We start from the raw sequence: 20745 nt of genomic DNA, 5'->3' as shown, positions 1-20745 counted from the left end.
CTCTCTAGAATTTTCCACCAGGCTCTCCCTCCCTGGGGGTTCGAACAGATTCTGAAACATGTGTCGCTACCTTGAGAGAAAGAAAGGTCACTATAACTATAAAAGTGTGAATGGAAACCAGCCTCATCTTCTGGGAAAGTTTCTATGACATCACTGTGTAAGAACAAGAAAACCCAGATACTGAGAAACCTGGAACGGGCTTCCTGACAGCCATAAGATAAAACGTAATTTGATTTTACTTGGAACAAACTGCACCATGCTGGTGGTTCTCACTCCAGCACGGTGCTTCCAGGAGGGAGGACGGAGGGGGATGGAGGATGTTTAAAGGAAGGCAGTTTGGACAGGCAGAACAAGGCAAGGGATAATTTCCTCAGTCAAAAGGGGTGACGACGGCGGCACCAACAGATCTCAGAGATGCTCTGCATATTTATGAACCTGCCGATATGCAGATGAGCTACCTGCTTCCATTTATAAGCTTAAATGACAGAAAGGAAGGAGAAAGGACGTGAGACAGAAATAGAGGGGAAGAGAGTTATTTAGTCAACTAGCCAGAAATTAAGAGCACAGAATAAAATTAATGGCTTTCTTTAAAATATATTACTTGCCAATTTATCTTCCAGCTATTTAAAAATTAAAATTAAAATCTTTGTGGTTCCACAGATAGAACAGACATAGCATAAAATATCTACAATCTGCAGTACAGTTGATTTTTCATTCATTCTATGATGAAACTTTGAGGCATAAGAGACAGCGTTAGCATCGATTTCTTTAAATATAAAATGGCATGAACTAAACTTATATATATATATGTGGTACAATATAGCACACACACACACACACACACACACACACACACACACACACACACATGCACAAACAAATACAGTCTCTTGCTCTCTCTAGAGCAGGCAAATTTTACACTTAATTCTTTCCATCACAGGATTCTTTAACAACTGTCAATGAAAGCCAGACCCTGCTGAAGCAATGCAGAGTAAACTCTGGTCTCCACATCACCTAGGAGATCTTCAGCTTGGAAGGAGGAAGTCCCTCCAGTTTCCTTTCATCAAACACCGGTTAAACGTCTCCAGAAATCCGTGACCCCTCTAGCACAGTGAGAATCTGAAGAGGAATTGACTCTGCCCTAAAGGAACGGTCACCTTTCAGTCAGTGTGTGCACTTTTGCCTGCCTGTCTGAACAGAGAAGGGGGAAAATGTCCCTACAGATATGTGGCAACTGCTGCTAATTCTCCCTCCCCACTGTCACAAAAGAAGAAACAGCCACTTATAGGTGAGGGACTTCATTATTATTCCCCAGTTGACAATGCTACCAAAACCTATCTCACATTCTTTCTCTATGTTTTAAACAGGAAATGAAAACATACTCAAGACAGAATGCTATCCATTTGCCATGGTTTCCCATAATATCCTTGAAGATAGAAAATAATGCTTAATATACATGAACAGAGAAAAATCTGCACCAAGGAATGTATTCATTATTTTTTTCCTTTTTACATAAATGCAAAATAACTTTTTTCCATATTTAATAATCCAAACAAGTAAAACCTATCTGCTATACAGTACAGCATTATTTACTGTTGTAAAAACAATAAACACAAGGATGATCTCCCTCCCTCCATTCCTCCATCCCTCCCTCTTCTCCTCTCTCTCTCTCCATGCCCTCCCTTCTCTCTCTAGTACTAGGTATGGGGGCAAGGAATCACTAAACAAGCTCTCTACAACAAGCCCTATGTTTATTTTGATAACATAAATTTCCTATGTGACAACTTAAAAATAAAAGCTCAAAAGATAAATTAAAGGTTAACTTATTTCAATTATTATATAGAAAATTATTTAAAAGATAAATCAAGACAAACTAGTGGAAATATTTTTAATATTTATATACATTGATTTTCTAAATAAATTTTAATAATCTTACTATTTGGAGTCATGGAATTAATACCAGTTAGAATAAAACATTATTTGTTAATAGTTAATAATTACAATGATTTCTGAAAAAGGCGCTTTGTTTCTAGTCTAACCTAATTTAAAGATCCAGGAAACACATTTTAGGACCTGCTTAGGAGATCACAGTTTATGTGGAAGTTGCAGGATTTGAAAGGCATCTTTAATAACCTTCTATTGACCCTTTTCGCAAATCACAGCCATCAGCCACTAAGGCAGCATGATCAAACTCTGCAGCACTGACAAGGGCTTCGGGAACTCGGTGCCTTAGCAATCAGGAGCACTGTAGCAAAATGGTGGTTACAGTGAACCATACTGGGACTCCAATTTCTTTTCCCAAACAACACATCTAAGAATAAACTAAGAAGTCCCATGAGATAACAACACTGGTCCAGCAAAAACAATGTTGGAAATCTATCAAAAGCCTTTTTTGACACCATTATCTACCGATCTGCACTTAAAAAACCAAACCAAACAGACCAAGCACCCCTACAGTGGGCTAGCAGTACTGGAGTGGACTAAAGGCAGTATAAGTGCAAGGCACAGAGCTGCAACTTACTTTAGCATAGCATGAAATGACGCACTGATATTTTAACCCTTAGTGTTAGTAATCTAAGTGAACATATTGTAAAGGGAAATTAATCCTTCACTTTTGTGAAATACCTGACTAAATCCATTAACTAGTGACTCCATGATGCAGTAAGGTCTTAAGCAATATTTCTTTTTTATGCCCTACTATGGAAATCTTTTCTATGATGCTTCTGAAGAAATAGAGAAAATCCATGTGAAATAATGTAAAAGTTAATATAAAAATACATACATACATACATACATAAACATACATACATAAACATACATACATAAACATACATGAGCATACACACTTAAAATAGCTTTTACATTTTTTATGTGGAAAGCTAGATGATAAAATCTATGTCACTTACTCAGGAAACCTCCAGAAGATAAGATGCCTCTCATTTCTGCACTGCTTGCATTTATGTCTGAGACTCTAGACAAAATTAATGTCATTGAAAATTTTTGAAAATCAGTTACAGTTACCAAATAACTACCATTGTTGCCACTAAAAAACAGAAAAATAAAAATAAAACAACGACAACAACAAAACACTTGTTAACTTTTGGCCTGGTATGACTTCAAAAATAACTGTTTTAGCCAGGCAGTGGTGGCACATGCCTTTAATCCCAGCACTCGGGAGGCAGAACCAGGCAGATTTCTATGAGTTGGAGGCCAGCCTGGTCTACAGAGTGAGATCCAGGACAGGCTCTAAAACTACACTGAGAAAGCTGTCTCAAAAAACTGAAAAAATAAATAAATAATACAAAAAAATAATAACTGTTTTGTTGACTGAATTTACTCTCTCTACCTGCAGAGAGTGACAAATAGAACAGGTTGTATTTATGGATATATATATATATATATATATATATATATATATATATATATATATATACATACATACACACAAATATACATACGACAACCAATGGGAAAAGAGGCTATGAATCTGAAAGAGAGCAGACAAGGGTGTGTGGGAGGGTCTGGAGGGAGGAAAGAGAAGGGAGAAGTGCTTGTGATTAAATTATAATTTCAGAAATAAAAGAAATGCTAAAAAAGGGAACTACTACAAAAAAAAGCTATAAAATTCTAATACTGCCTCACAAATGTAGGTCTACACACAGGTACAAAAACACAATTGGTAAATTCTTTACAGCATAAGCAACTAAGGAGAGAGAAATATCAGAACTCAGTGAAATTACATTTTACTTTCAAGGGTGCTTCAACTGAGATGAATGTTGAGAGCTTGAAAAAAAAAAAAAGAATTAAGAAGTCAGTAACCACATGTTTAGTGTCTTTGTATGAGTAGGTTCAGGGGCACCAGGCGAGGACTGCTGCCAGGATCAAGCTGCATGATCGCATCTGATTTTAGTTACTTGTTGAGAAAAAGCTGTAAGGAAAATATCTGACTGGTCAGATGCTGCCTTTTCATGTCGGTAGAACAAAAAACACGTTCACTCCTTTAATAAGTACAAATAAACATGACTGATGAGGGGAACCAAAAATTTTGATGAGGAGATTCCAAAATTTTACAACTGTTTATTTGCAGTCCAAACATTGTTGGTGTCAATGAGATGCAGATCTGTCCGGGTGATTCTTCTCATAGAATCCACCAGGGCAGAAAATCATCTTCCCTGACTCAGAAACTCTGGGTGATAACTTAACATAAGTATTTGTGTTAATTTAACATTTTTCTGCAAAACTCAAACTCCACTTACTCTTAGAAATCATTGTTTTATTTTTTTATAAAGCTCTCTTTCCATTTCAGCTGGTGGCGATGTTGCCTAGACAGAGCATCCGTTTTTACATTATTCATATAAAAGTTATTTATGAGTGCTGTTACATCTTAATAGTCATTTTTATGAGACTTTTTAATGTATTAATGGAAATTCCTTCAGTATAAGAACACAAAATATATTATTAAGATATAATCTTCAAAAAGAAAAAAACATGAAAAATCTTGATTCAGCAACAAAACAAGTCTATTACAGAGTAATAGACAATAGTAATTAGAAAATAAAGTACTTACTGCCTTAAAACCAATCAATAAAATACAGCCTTTCCATGTTCTCTAAGGGAAGCACTCCACTTTTTAATGATAAGAATTCTGTTTTGCTTTGTTTTAAATGTGACCCAGTAAATCAGTGGTCTTCAAAATGATGAGCTTTTATTAGTAGGAACTGAATCCTGTCTCTGTGGCTAGGTATTGCATGTACAAACAAGAGGGAGTCATCCTGCAGCATGGTCAAGTTCTATGAGAAATGTCATGATAGGAACATGAAAACACAAAACTCAACTAAAGATATGGAGCAGCTGAAGCTACATCTTCACTATTTGATCAATACAACCAATCAATCTCCCTATCTTTCTTACCCCCTTTACCCTCTTTTTTCTCCTTCTGAATACCACACACATATTGACATATTCCATAACATTATTTCTCAAACGACACACAGGCTTTCTTTTGCCATGCATAGGGTCAGTGACTATTAGCTTCACTTACACTTGGCTGACAATTGATCAGTATCAAACATAGAGTCTTAGTTCCTCCACTAGACAGAAGAAGATTCTGACAGAAAGCTGCCAGGAAAGATGATGGATGATCTCTCTTGCTGACCTCTTTCCCAAGTGCCACAGTTTGCCTCTCTTTCTGTCTCCAAAGCAAAATATCCCTCTGAGCTTCCCAGTGGCCTTCAGCTTCATTGGTGCTAACAAGTCCAGACATTTCCGTCAACTGGGTTCTCTACCTTTTAAACACAAGATCGTGCCCTTCTTGGCTAGCTAAAGCTGGGCACAGATGTCTTTTGTTTTTAATTGCATCTCTACTGTCTTTAGAAAGGATGTAATCAGACAAGCAAAGATTAGGTCAACCAAGAAAACACTGAATTGTGTATCTCAGTTTTCTAATGTCATTATAATAACTTCAAAGTCATTTATCTATTTAAAGTAACTCTTGGATGGTCTCATAGTACCTTTCTAAATGGATAATCAAACTTTGTGTCACTTGGTAAGTAACTAATATAAAAACTTTAATAAAAAACCATTTGGTATATAAGGGGAAGTCTTCAGTCATTTCATGAAAGTAGCAATTAACATTTCTATTTTAAAATTCATGTATTTGAGAAAAATTCTCCAAAATTTCTAGAATTCATTTTTGCTTTCTCCCACTTGGTGAGTCTGTAAAATTCAGCCTTCTTAGACCCCCCACAAAAATCAATTTATAAACAATATTTAATTTCTAATGAAGATGTTTTAACAGGTCAAAAAATTGCTTGTTGCACTGAGATTCTGGCCATGAGCAATTTTACTATGTTGAAATTTGTTACTGAAAGTTGAACAATGTGAAGAAAATCATATAACCACAAACTCTAATATTCAAAATTTCAACTGTAAAGACTATGAAGAATTTTTGCAGATAGAGTTTATGGAGCACAATTTGAAGAAATGATTATTTTAGATAAAAAATGTAGTTATAACTCCAATGTTCCAGAAAAATCAGTGTAATTATCAAGACTCAGCCTAACACATTTGGTAGTAAGTATATTCATACATAAATATACTGATACTCAATATAAAGTGAAATAGGATAATGAAAGTGGATTTTACAAAGAATGATGAATTTTAACCTTTTTGTTACCATTCTAAGCCATGTTAACGTTTTTGGTAGGATGCAGAAAACAATATAATGTAATCACTTTCTATTACTTGAAACAAAGATAGTAAGCCTAGATGAAAACATTCTGAAATTTTGTATTTTCATTCATGTTCAGAAAATTAGCAAATTATGATTGAAAATTGCCAATTAAATTTTTATAGACACTTTGCTCCATATCAACTATAAGCACAAACAAAATTATAAGTATGCTCACTGGAATGAAGCAGTCCATTCAAAAGAATACGGACAGTTAGTCAAAGAGCAATGCAAGAGCATAATTTCTCTTAATGCCACAGAATGTATAAAGACTCCATTTTTATTCTTTTCATTTAATAGTATTTCCTCAAGAAATTTATGAAAGTTTTGTGTATGTATATGCAAAACAACTATAAATTTTTATTCACAGTATTCTTTCTATAAAATATAGTGAACAAATAAAACTTCTTCCTTAAAATGTGAGTCAGACACCAGGAATCTGTGTACCTTAAAAAAATTAAGTAGTCATTTCTCCAATTTATAACTATGGTGCTAAAAAATCTTATGAATCAAATGAGATACTGATAATATATAAAATTTAAAGAAAGGACAATGAGATAGTTAAATTCTCATCTCCAAATTTGGAGGGAACAGGGTGTTTGGTTGTTTTCAAGTGATCAAAACAGTGTTATACATATTATACATATACATATACAATGCCAATACATATTCTCATGAATATGTCCATCAGTCATGATGACCATCTATCAGATTCTACTTTGAGTGGCAAGTGACAGTCAGTTATCTATCGGCATTAATGAATAATAAATAAAGGTGCCCTGCAAATGTATATGAATAAATGTATACTATGTCTAGTATAGATTATCCATGTGTAAAAACTGACCTGATTATTTTTTTCTTATACATCAGGAAATAAATGGTAAGGATAGGAAGAGGAGGAGGGGAAGAATGAGGATGAGAATAGGAACAAGGAACAGAAGAAAAATTAAAGCAGCAACAACAGAGAAAAATCATACTAAATGTGAATGCTGGTTTACACCCATATCTCATTTTCAACAAGTGATCGAGTCCTAGCTTACATGCATTTCAACTAACTATATTTACAGGCTCTTGAATATTTATGCTCTATTAAAGGAGTAACACTGTTTGCTGTCTATGCAAATGTCTATAATGGCAGCAACGCCTCAAAAATGAAAGGCCAGAAGAAGCTCTGTCAGTGTTCCAACCTCAGCCCTTCCCAAGCACTCACTCTTCTTTTCCTTTTTGGCAGGAGAAAGAAAGCCCTCTAAATTCATCACTAACGTCTTCTTCATTGTTAGCATCTATTTCTCTTTCAAATTTAAACACATGGTGGCTGGATGTTACAGCTTTGGAAAGCAGAAGGCTCATAGCGCTGCTGATCAGGCAATCATCTGCCTATCCTGACAGAGTACCTTACTGAAGATTTGGACTCTGAGCTTACACAGAACAGCAGAGCATTCCTGCTGTTACATAAGGGACAAAAACCGACAGCACAGAGAACAATTCTGGTAGTTTCTTAGCATTACAAAACAGGTTAAAAGTCATGTGACAGAAGGTTTTCCTCATGCTGATAGAATGGGAATTTTTATTTTCCTTTATTAAACTGTCTTTCTAAGCTTAATATCATAAAGTCTTGTAAATAAAGAATAATGTCAATGATTTAAAAAAGTCATTGATTATAGGAGAATCCTGAAGAAGTAAGCTACTTTTCACAGCAGAAGGGCACAGAGTGCCTTGAATGACAGTACAAGATGCAATCCCAGCATTCAGGGAGCAGTCACTGCTAATTTGAAGTCAGCCTTGGCAGCAGGAAAAGACTATCTAAAAACAAAGATCAGTAGTTATCCCCAGCTCAGTGATGCTGCATGTTTCTAGCATATACTGCACTCTGAGTTCCGACTCTAGCACTTTAGAGAAAGAAAACATAAAAGCAACTTAACAGATGTATCACCATTAGATCACAACTTTGTAAAGCTCATAAGCAATATGGATTAATTGAGTCCAGTCATTTGGTTTAAATGCTAGCATATTTAGCATTAGGTTATAATAGTCAAAACTACTTGCATAAAAGGAAAGTAAAACAAAATTCTGCCATATTTACATATACTTATATTCTAATAAATAAGGACACAAAGAAGGAAGGTGTACTCTTACTGTTCCTATCCATTTAATAGATACGAAAGGCCAGACCTGCTGATACACAGGTATAATCCAAGTTCTTGGAAGGCTGAGGCAGGAAACCTTAAGTTTAAAGCACAGCTGAGCTACATGGCCACCGCAGGCCAACCTCAGCTAAACAATGAGACTCTGTCTTACAAAACCCAGAAACTATCTTTATATATCTATAGATAGATATTCATATGTACTCACATACACATTTATAATGGTTAGGTATGTTTTTAGAAGTGTTAAGCCATATGATAGTGTAAGGAAATTAAAGACAAATGCTAAAGTTTAAAACAATGGAAAAGAACAGGAATGAACAAAAGAAAAACAAAGGGAGGAGAGATTACCAACGAGCATTCACTTTTTTTTTCATTTTTCTTTATTAAGAAAATTTCTACTCACTCCACTACTATCCACAGACTTCCCCCCCCCCGCCTCATCTCACCCACCCACCCACCCCTGCCCTCTTTCCCAAGCCACCCCGCATCCCCACATCTCCCAAATCAAGGTCTCCCATAGGGAGTCAGCAGAGCCCAGCACACTGAGCCTAGGCAGGTCCAAGCCCCTTCCCACTGCACCAAAGCTGCATTCACCTTTTCATAATGAAGCATGAGGTATACTAAAAATAAGGGTGAATGCATATACAGTGATGACCTGTACATAGAGAGTTAGGAACGGTAATGTTATCTTATTGGGACAAAATACTGAATGAGAAACCAGAACTCCTGTACTTAATTGTACACAAAATAAATGTTACAAACTAAAAACCTTAGTGGTGGAGTGGGCTGTGTATGTGCATAGGTTAAATTTTGTTTGCAAACCAGAAACTGCCTGCCTACATGGTCAGTTTTGAGCAATAGATTCTAACAGTCAGTTTTAAGAAAGAGATTTTTCAACTGCCAAATTGCCTTTCTGCCCTGAAAGAGCTGAGGGGTAAAGTCTGAAGGATTTGCAGAGAAAGTATATGTGTGTGAAACCTCATGATAAATGGCAAAGCAACTATTTCTGCCCGAAGCCTAGGTAACTAATACTATAAGAGATACCCACTGATTTTACTTTAAAGTGCATTTGCATCCAACAGACATAATAATAAAGACGTGCTAATTGCTAACATTGTCCTCTCCGGATCAAAATGCTGAGCAAACTTGCAGCATATGTAAGCATGAAACTGACTTTCCCTTTTATCCAAGACCTAAGCAGCCCTGATCTGTTACATAAGCTGCTAGAAAATGAAGAAAACATTTATTTTATAAACTTTCAGCTTTGTAGTTTATATTATTGAGGTAGTTGTTTGTTTGGTTTGTTAGTTTTTTTGCTCTTAAAATATCTAATACTTCAAGCATATCCTACAGGAGTATTTTTTTTTTCAATTTGTTTGTGATTGGTAGTTGTGATTTCCAGAGGGGGAAATATGTAACTATTTGGCACTTATAAATTAGTGAATTGGTGCATAACAATTCATACATCTAATAATGAGCCAAGAAGAAAAATGTTTTTTTTCCTGTTCCATTATGTTGAGTTATGCTTTTATTTTCTATTGGTGTGATACAAGTGAGCTATGTGTGAATATTATGTACATATAGCTGTGTTTGTATGTGTATGTACATGCATTTATGGCAGTATATACTTATAAAATGTATATCCCTGAAATAAACAGAAAAAGAAACTCAACAGCAAGCTGTGAGTTTATCTTTGGAACATTCTTCAATAAAATGTTAACTCTGTACATGAAGATTTACTTGTCCCATCTATTAATATATTCCTTTAATATATTGTTTATGATCTTCAGGACACACACTCTAAGAATTTATTATTCCAATTGTCTTGTAAGATACTATGCCCCTAGAGTATAAAATATCAGTAAAAGCATTATGTTAAAAATGTATTTTCTTTGAGTGAGTAAAGGGTATATCCTCTCTCATATTTCATTTCAAGGAGACAGACAACCTCAGCAAGATGGCATCTGACTTAGACAAGCTATGAAACATTCGTTATTTCATCTTGTTAAAAGTAGAAGACACAAAGAAATATTTAAGGAATCCATTAGGTTTATTTGTTTAACCCAGCTATTAGTTTAAATTAATGTCATTAACATCATTAGGTGTAATTGTCTACATGGGAAGTGGTTCAGTTAATAACAGTAAACTGCTATTTAAATAAACATAGAACATTTAAAACACTGGGAATTTACTGTGCTTGCCTAATAGTTCATCTATTTTTTCTCAGAACAAACATTTATTTTATCCCATAACTGATAGGAATATAGTCTTCCAAGACATTATACCCTTCTCCAAGTGGCCACTTCACCAATTTCTCTCCTAGTCTTTGTTACAAAGAATGATCTTACTATGCAGAGTTAGCTATAATAATAGATTTTTACTAGTCAACTTCAATGGTAAATGCAGGTATGTAGCTAAATATCATATTCAATCAATTCTTGTACTTAAGGACCATGATAGGTTCCTGTTTGAAGATTTAGATTTTCCCCTGCAATTTATTGTTTGTGGCTCCACTAGAGCAGCAGAGGGCTGCAGTCAGTCCCCTATAGGTGAGGGACAAAACTAAGAGCTAATCAGATGATACATTAAGCAGAATGTAGTACACTGTGGGTCCTTTCATAGCTGCTATACTTTCTAAGACATCAGCAGTGATACATATCATCATCAATAGCAAGCCATTTAAATACACAAACAAAATTCTGGTTCCTAGAAAATGCTGATATTTGAGATTATGTCTATAAGATACTTACGCATACTTAATACATTTAACTGTTTTTATCATAGATAAGAAATAAAAAGGAGAATAGAGCATTAATTTGAACTAAATTCAAGGTTGAATTGTTTTTACTATTAGTTTAGTGGTTCTCAGCCTTCCTAAATCTGCGACCCTTTAATACAGTTCCTCATGTTGTGATGACTCCCAACTACAAAATTATTTTTGTTGATACTTCATAGCTGTAATTTAAATATGATTGTAATATAACTATCTGAAATGCAGGCTATCTAATATGTGATTCCTATAAAAGGATTGTCTGACCCCAAAGAAGGTTGCAACCCACAGGTTGAGAAACACTTCATTAAATTAAAAAATATTCTATATGCATGAGGCTGAAGAAATAGCTCAGTGGTTAAGAGCAGACTGCCCTTGCAGAGGACTCACATTCAGTTCCCAACACATGTCAAGAGGTTCACATTCACTTGTATCTCCAACTTCTACGGATCTGAAGCCACTGGACCCTACCAGCAACAGCAATCATGTTCATATACCCACACACAGACAGACACACAAATATACCCACAGACAGACAGACACAGAGACACTTGCACATTTAAAAATAAATTTTCTATTTTAATTTCTATATGTGTGAAAGTATCTGCTTTTCACATATTAACTTACAGGAATACCCTAGGATGCCTATAAATATAATTTTTGCAAGATACCTTTCAGTTGATATGCTAATATAAACATATTTTTCAAACATTTTCCTCTCTGATTCATATAATACAATCATAGAGAAAACTACAGGTTATAAAGCTGTCAAATTTCTCAAGAAAATATTATTGACATAGAATAGTTATCAAACAGAAATCATTAGCAAGAAATTATTTTATAGGTTAGTTATAATTATCTTAGAGAAGAAGGCTAGGACCTGTACAGGTAAGTCATCATAAATAGATGATTTATATTATGACACTGCCTGTCAGAAATTCATGCCAATTAAAACTTCCACAAGAAATATAAAAGGAGACCACATATTTGTTAGTACTAGCTTAATTTAAAATGTTCAAAAAATCATATGCTAAATGCACAAATAACTAAAACCTGAAACAGAGCGATCAACTCCATATTCTTGCTTCCTTTCATCGCATTTCATTTTACTTACTTTTACCCTTCTCCTTTTTGAAAAAAATTGACTTTTCAAGGTACTATGAGTACAAACAGAGAAGGCCAAAGAGAAGCAAAAACCTGTATGATTTTAAATGACACCCACGGGTGTTCTAGTTTGAAATGGTGATGAGTCTAATTTTACATATTGTAATATTTATCCTCGTCTGGCAAGCATAGACAACAATTGTTTTTACAAAAAAATAAAAAATAAAAAAGGAGCTGGAGACCATGGAGATGCTCATTGTCTGTGTTATTGTCTATTTTCACATGTATTTTAAAAAGTATTATGTTTCTGAATGTTAAGAATATTAAAATATTAAAAGAATGAGATAATACACATATAAAATCCAATATGAGAAATATTCTGACATAGTAAAGGCTATAGATATCTTTCCATTTACAGAGCTTGGGGAATACATTCTAGAGTTTTATTTTGGGGGGGGGGCTGTTTTTTCTTCAAACTAATATTTTAAAGATACAAACTGAAAGCAAAGCAGTCGACCTTCAGAACAGTTCTCAGTTCCAGTAAACAGTAACTGTAAACACACTCCAGACCTCAGTTTAGAAAATGTCGTTCAGGCTGGGAGAGCCCCTTCCTCCTCAATAGGTTGATAATACAGAAGAGGCGGCCAGGCCTGATTTCATGAGAAGAAAGAAATGAGGAAGCTGGAAAAAAAAGATAGAAAAAGACTGACAGAGAATGTGAACGTGAAAAGAAGTAAGAAATAACTGTTTCAATAAAAACAACTTCCTCGGGTATGGAGCTCACTACGTTTTAATGTTTTCTCATCTTCCCTGGCCAGGAAAGAGACGACAGTGCATAGTCAAAAGGAAGGCACAGTCAGGGGTGGGGTGTGACCTGCTGTCACAGTCATAAGGGAAGGCCTCAGAAGGAGCCCCAAATGCTTTCTCAAGGATGAGCAGGACTTCAAGAGCTGATCAGTAAGGTCACAGAAGCAGCAATGAGAACTATATTTGTGTTTAAGGTCAAATATTATTAAATAGTGGGACATTGCAGAAAAAAAAAAAATGGACCAATGTTTAAAGCTAAGTAGACTAGTATCAAGCAAAGAAAGCGGGAATCAACAATGATAAATATACATTGAATTTTTTTTTAAAGGCCATGGTTAAGATGAAAAGATTTAAGTGCCAGTCTGAAAAAAAATAGGGATTTTCTGTAGGCAATTAGGAGCATGAAACTTGTAAACAGTAAAGGAATACTGTATATCAGTACTTCACACATCACACTCAGACTGCCATTTGAAGAACTGGAATTAAAAAAAAGAAAGAAAGATGAAAAAGTCGGAATGCAGTATGCTTAGGAAAATAGGAACAAATACCTAGAAATCATCATAATGTGAGAAAATATTCAGGTTTATATCACCTTTCGAAATATTCTGAAAGTCAATTAACATGATCATGCAACTGATAAAACTGATATGGTCCTCCATAATTACTCAGGTACTCTGGGGATCCTGAAGACTGAGCAACCTGATTAAAGAGCAGCCTTCCACACTCTGTGATGGTGGGTACTCATCCCAGCCTCACCACGATCCTGTTTCTTTACATTAAAGATGTGTATGAGCTAGCAAGTCTGCTCAGCAGGTAAGGATACTCTGCACTAAACCTGCTGGCAGGAAGAAGCCTGACTCTGGCAAGTTGTCCTCTGATCCCACATGGACCGTGACACAGACATGAGCATATACACCCAGAGGTACACAAAATAAATCAAATGTATATCCACATCATGTACGTATTATTGAAGCAATTAGTTATTATTTCAGTCCTCTCTGTTTTTTTTGTTTGCTCTTCACATTAGGTAATAGTGTTTATTGGGCTGAATGATTCAGTGACATCTCTCTACATTATTAAATTAGTACATGTGAATTGCTTACTATCTATTACTAACTAAAAATTAAGTAAACAAAATCTATGAGCTGTTTTTACCAGAAATCCCAAATCTTCCTCCTTTTACATCATGTAAAATATACTTGCCATTTACCAATGTTGCAGCATTTATGCAGAAGCTAATGTCGTTTTAAGACCATAATTTGAAGACACAATTTAATTTAATCTTGTGTGAACTATATGATTTCCTATAACTAATAATCATAATTAATTGTAGTATAATTAAGTATGCTAATTATAATACATAAAAGTTAATGTTCTATACCTTTAATGCAGAGAGAACAAAATATCACTTTATCAAAATCATAGTTATATTTATAGCTCCAGCTATTTTCCCTAAATATGTGTATATAAAATTTTACTTGAGTTTTCATTCAAAATTGTTAAAAAGACAACTCAAAATTTTTATATAGGATCACTGATATTATAATAACCAGGTTCAATTGCGGTGTGAAACCTTAACTTTGGCCACTCAAGTTACTCCCAATATTTCAAATACATATATTGTTTGAAAGGGAAACAGCTGTGTAATTGTTCTTTGATTTTATTTAAATGCTCTCCACTGTGTTATCTGAGTCACAATGCTAGGTTCAAGGATAATTCACTGGCTGTGGACTGCACTATATATTTTCACTCATTGCCATAAGATTTCTTTACCTAGAACACATCATACTGCATTATTAATAATAAGATAACACTACACATTCATTGATTATTTTTTATGTCCCAGATACTATTCTTAGGGTTTAATGTGCATTATTTCATTCAATTCTGACAAGACCCCTATGAGGGAAGTACTATTTTTATTAGCCCCAATTTAAACTTAAGGAAATTAAGGTTTAGAATGTCCTACTTTAAGCACCTGGTAAGGTGTGGATCCAGAATTTCAGAATTCTACAATATCTGTATCACAGAAATTTACCTTGTAATACAGAATATATTTCTGTTAATATTTACTTAGCAATACACTACATTGCAAAAGACTCATTGGATACCATGAAAATTGATGGTACAAATCCTGTATTACTTGTCTGTGAAATTAAAGCATGGCCATGGTATCAGAACTGTCTATAAAAAGCAAATTTTAAATATTGTTAATGCTTTTAAATAGAATGGATGTTTTAAGTTCTAAAATGGTATATGTTAAAAGTTCATAAATTATTCATCACTAAAATAATATCTCTATTAACTTATCAAATGAAATATTAAGATACAGATGTGAATAAAATCCCTTTAATAAAAACTAAGAATCAATCATTTGAATTTGTATTTCAAATAATAAGGAGAAAATTCCTATATTTTTCTTTTCAGAAAATGTAATTAAGCAATATAAACACAGCAAACAAATCACATTTCTATAATATCATCATTTTTTTACAGTTTTGATGATATAAATTCTATGCTTTCAACCAGAAAGAATATTTCGAAAGCAAAAAAGATATGACTTCTGAGCCAAATAATTATTCAGACATCCTCAATAAAATAAAATGTGATTAGTTCTGCAGCAACTAATATCTATACACTGAAGTCCAGAACAGACTTTAGGGAAGCAAGTAGTATAGCTGAGGAGAGACAAAAGTAAAATCAGGCTCCAATACGCTCGTCTAACCCCTCTGAGTTAATATCTCAGAGACTCAGCTTCTTAGCAAAATTGAAATGATTAAATGAGAAAATGAAGGGCTATCATTTTTAATGCAAATTACCTACAACAATGTATGAAGAAACTCAGCTACACATGTGCATAAAGCAAAGTCATACAAAAATTAAAAATGTAAAAATATTTCAGGATATTTTGCTAACCTTCCCACATTTATTGTAAAAGATTATAATCTAAATTTTTAAATGACTATCTTCTTTACTTAGGAAAAAAATTGGTTAGTTTTCATTCAAGTTCTTACTTGAAGACAAATTTTCAAAAGGCAAATTTGACAAGAAAGTCTTACAAATCAGAATTATATATTTTAAAGTAACTGCAAAGGTCTGCTTTAAAAAAACTATATTACTTAAGTATTAGAATTTCTTCACGTACTCAGAGAAGTCTGAGAAATTCTTCATGTATTCATAGATTTAAGAAACATGTGGCTTTAGAAACAGAATTACTTTCTTCAAGGTCAAGAAATGAGCTCTTATATCAATTAATAAAAATTGTGATCAGTTTGTACAGTTACTCACTTTTCTCATTATCCTAGAATATGCATCCCAATGATGTGCTAGAGAGCCCCCAGATAAACCACACTTTAAGTGGCTAATCAGTCACATTTGGCTAGGGACATACCAGCATCCCCTCTCAAGACATCAGTGTTCCTCAATACGGGACTGCATTTGTTTTCCAACTCTTAACAGGATCATTGAGAGGGAACAGGAGGAATATTATAAAGGCAAGCCTGGATCAAATCCAGAGCTAGGCACCCTCACAGCCATGCGCTGGAACCCTGCCAAGGAGCAGAGTGTGTTCGCAAATGAGCATAGTTCCTTCCTCAAGTACGTCTCCAATTCATAAAACCTAAGAAAGTTTTGTCCTGAACAACATCACTCATTTTTAATGGGGCAAACATAAGGGCATATAGAAGCGTCTTCCTTCTTTGTGCTTTTAGACGTGAATGAATGCCTACTGTCAAAATGCAGTTCCACCTATGACATGCAGGACTTTGTGTGAACAAAGGCGGGGGTGTACTTTAGTTTTACGTACTCCCATGGAGCTCACAGGTGACAGTAATTTCGGTTTTCAAAATTTGTACTAATTTCTTAAAACCAAAATCATTATTTATAATAGCGCCATGTTTAGCAGAATGATTTTGGTCATTTGGAACAAACTGAGGCCTTTTCTCATGGTAAAATATACCTGTAAACTACAGGTAAAGATATATGTATTAAGTTCTCCATATAAATGTGTACAATTCAAATACATCCTGCTAAATTATACAAAAAAACAAAAATTGTAACTGTAATTTTCATTTTAAAAAAAAACAACCCTTAATTCTTAAAAAAACAGAACCTTGAAAATTATTTCCTAGTCTTCTATCGGACAAATTAATTGTGACCTTGTACATATGCATTCCTGCTTTGCTACTTCTTCCCCATTTATAATTGTGCAAAACTGAAATTCTTCTCTCACATCAATTCAGTGATTAGCATTAACTTTTATTTCACAGGAAAAAAAAAACTGTACTGTTGCTGTCCAAATATTTAAATAACTGGTACAGCTGGACGCAACATTACTTTCCAGGAGCCTTTGCTAACTCCTCCTGGATAAGAACATGGCCGCTCATCTGATTAGTTCACTAGGCAAATGATTATATTTCCCCAGGAAGATCACATTCTGCCAAGGGAGCATGGCAAATTTTTGTGTCATTGTTCTAGTTGGCATAGATGGAATCCTAAAGACTTTCTAACTGACTACTATCCTGAGAAATGAAGGAGGAAAGTGGATGGGAGGGGCATTAGAGGATTCTGTGTTTGCTAATGGGACCTAAGCCTACAGAAGCCCCTTTCGTTTGCTCAGAGTTCACTTTACAGTGTTATCTACGATGGAGATAATCATTGAGTGCTGGGGAAGGACTACTTTACATCCGTCCTGGTAATCCACAGCATGGATTTAGCTCTTCAAATATGGCTGAAAAACACAAAAGAGTTCAGCTTTATCATCCAACATGTGTGTCCAGTAAGAATACAATGTGAGTCATAAATGTAAGTTTTTAAAGTATCACCTAGCTGTGTCAAAAGGAAAGAAATAAACATTTAAAGTTGTTCTTTTTTTCTTTGAAAAAACAAGGTCTTACTGTAACTCACTGTACAGCTTTGAGTGCTGATGCAGACTTAGCTGGACTTAGTCTTGTCATTTCCGGCCTCTGTCCTCAGAGGGCTTGAATAACAGACGTGCACAACTACAACTGCACCTTACGTGACATCTGTATAGGATTGATGCAATGTTAAATTTAACCTAGCATACCTAAATTTAAATTATTCTTTCAGGTTATATTGAATATTGATAATTTCTAATTGTATATGTTTTCTTTTATTCCTTTGAAACTCAGTATGCAATTTCTACTTACAGCAGGTCTCAACTTAGAATGGCCATTTTTAAAGCCAGAGTCCTACTGAAACTAAATGAATTATTGGAAATATAAATTTTGTTTTGTCTCTCTGTTTTGAGACAGGGTTTTACCAGGGAGCTCTGACTGACCTGGAACTCACTATGTAGACCAGGCTGTCCTTGAACTTGAGTATTCATCTGCCTCTGTCTCCAGAGCACTGGAATTACAAGTATGGACCACAACTCTTTGTTTCAGATATCTAAGTATTTTTAAATTACCATTTATTCTTTAAAAATTCTTATAAAATTGGAAAGTAAGAATGTAATTTACATGGGACATGGGACAACTTGATACTATGTGGGAAACATTAAGATCGACAATGAAAAATAGTACTTGTTAGGATTCTCCATGTTTGATGAAGGAAATTACTATAGTAATGTTGCTAAAAATGTAGGCCCAAGAATACGAATATGTAAAGTCTGAATCTAGACTAACACAATTATTACTAATGTAACAGTAAGTGACCTATTTGTTTTCCAGATGCCCTTTCCCATTGTGTGAAACAGGACAAGTCCACCTACCTCAGGAAACAGGTACATAGAAAACACAGGGTGAGCACCCAGAGCAGTGAGCAGACAATGTAGATAGTTAGGACAATTACTAGCTGCAGCTATCTTTAACCTAACTAGTCATTGTAAAGATTGGAATTATGCTGCTACGTTAGCAGTTTAAGGAATGCATAAAAATCATTTTACAGACTATATTATGCTTTGTCAACTAATGTTCGTAAGTAACATAACTTTGTATATTTTTTCAGGACCTAGACTGCAAAAGATGGTACACATGTTGCTATTTTAAATTTTTTAAATTAGCCAATATTTAATCACGTAATGCTAATTAAGAGAAAACTGAGTTTTAGAAGTAAAAGGATTCCTCAAAATACACACTATTGTTGTTCAAAAACAAATATGAACAATTCAATTACTGTATTGTGATAACTCAAATTTTGCTTCAGACCTCTTCTACAAGATATGCTCCACCACAGCATGACTTATCAGAAGAACGCCCCTTTTATTCTTTACTCCAGAAAAGAAGGACACCATTGAGAAAAGTAACTATAGAGATATAGGAAACGAAATGGTAATTTCGCATCAAAATTCCCTTACTTATGAATGATAATTTTAAATATCTGTGCTCTATTTGTTAATACTTGAGCATCAATAAGGTTCCTCTTAACAGTGAGCTCCGTTTCTACTACTTTGTGCTCTTTATAAGATCAGAGGATCAGGGCTTAGAAGCTGGAAGAACCGTATCTCATCAAATCCCTGCTGGTATCCCCTCAGTCTTCCCCAGCTGAAGTCCACTTGCCTGGTTTCTTCTTTTAAACCTTACAGCCCCGGGTGCGACTGCTTCCTTCCAGGTTAGCAAACGTGCTAACGGGGGAGATAAAATTTACCAGCAATTGTTGCCATCATCAATACGTGTTGCATATCACTCGTGAAGATACCACCGTACACAATTGTTTTACTTCATAGTGAATTTTAAGATAAAATGAACTGGGTAACTGGCATAAAAGCTTTACTTATCTGAATATTCATTATTGTATAAAGTATCTGGTAACTAAAAATTTCAAATTTAAATAACAAATATTACTTACGTTCACAAGTGTCCCCTTTTTGCTGATAGCCTGCTTTGCAGATACATTTTCCAATGGGTACTAACCACTCTCCTTCTGCACTGCAATGCATCCTGGGTGAATTTTCTGCCTCTTCCTCGGCACTGCTGACACATGTCCCACGAACCTCAACTAAGGAGGAAAATTCTGAACCAGTCACTGTATCTGGAAAGACAGCTAAGTTCTCAATAATGGACCAGCACTTCTTGTAGTATACTTTGACAGAAACCAATGCTATGCAAGCCCCTACATCCTGAAAGGCAAGATAGAATCCCTTTTTGGACAAAGGTCCAATCTCTCTCACCTCAGTGTTCAGCTTCATCTTTCTTTCACCAAGGTCACCTTGTGTAAAACTTTCATCTGCAGCGATGGTGTCTATTTTTACGTAAAGGTTTTCTCTTATATTCCTGCCGGTGTCATAGTCTGTTTCATAATAGTACAAATTAAAGGTTTCCTTGCACGTTCCCAGCACTCCAGGAAGACTATTACAATCCCTCAAGGTGAATTTCAATTCTACAAAAATCCTTTGTGCGTTGCCTTTAGAAATCCAGTTAGTCCGCAGCCAGTTGTTCTGGTTGGGCTCCATGACCTGGCACACCTGGTATGTTCTTATGGGAGTGTAGTTCTCATCCAAACCACTAATTTCTTCCCACTGTAAGTTTTTAAAGAAATGGGGGAGAGGGTACATTAGTCTTTCGGCAAAAATAAAATTAAAAAAATGACATCATATTTCCCCAATAATATGAAGAATAAGCACAGTACCACAAGTGTGGATTCCTGAAAGTCAGAGAGGGTAGGATCCCACTCTGCAGCACTTTAGGAACAGAGCATGATTTGCATTGGGATATACAGTAGACATTTTA

At 34.8% G+C, this 20745-nt stretch overlaps 1 protein-coding gene across 6 annotated transcripts in view; it reads right to left on the bottom strand.

Moving 5' to 3' along the window:
* The window catches only part of Epha7 (EPH receptor A7), a 152518-nt gene that overhangs the window by 124248 nt on the left and 7525 nt on the right, over positions 1 to 20745 (bottom strand). For all 6 annotated transcript variants that reach the window (XM_036177579.1, XM_036177580.1, XM_036177581.1 and 3 more), the window contains exon 3: positions 19865 to 20534. In XM_036177579.1, the coding sequence (XP_036033472.1) occupies positions 19865 to 20534 (670 nt within the window). The remainder of the gene's footprint in view (positions 1 to 19864; positions 20535 to 20745) is intronic.

This window comes from Onychomys torridus, chromosome 2, assembly GCF_903995425.1.
Source record: "Onychomys torridus chromosome 2, mOncTor1.1, whole genome shotgun sequence".
NCBI lineage: Eukaryota > Metazoa > Chordata > Mammalia > Rodentia > Cricetidae > Onychomys > Onychomys torridus.
This window is presented reverse-complemented; position numbering and strand designations above follow the sequence as displayed.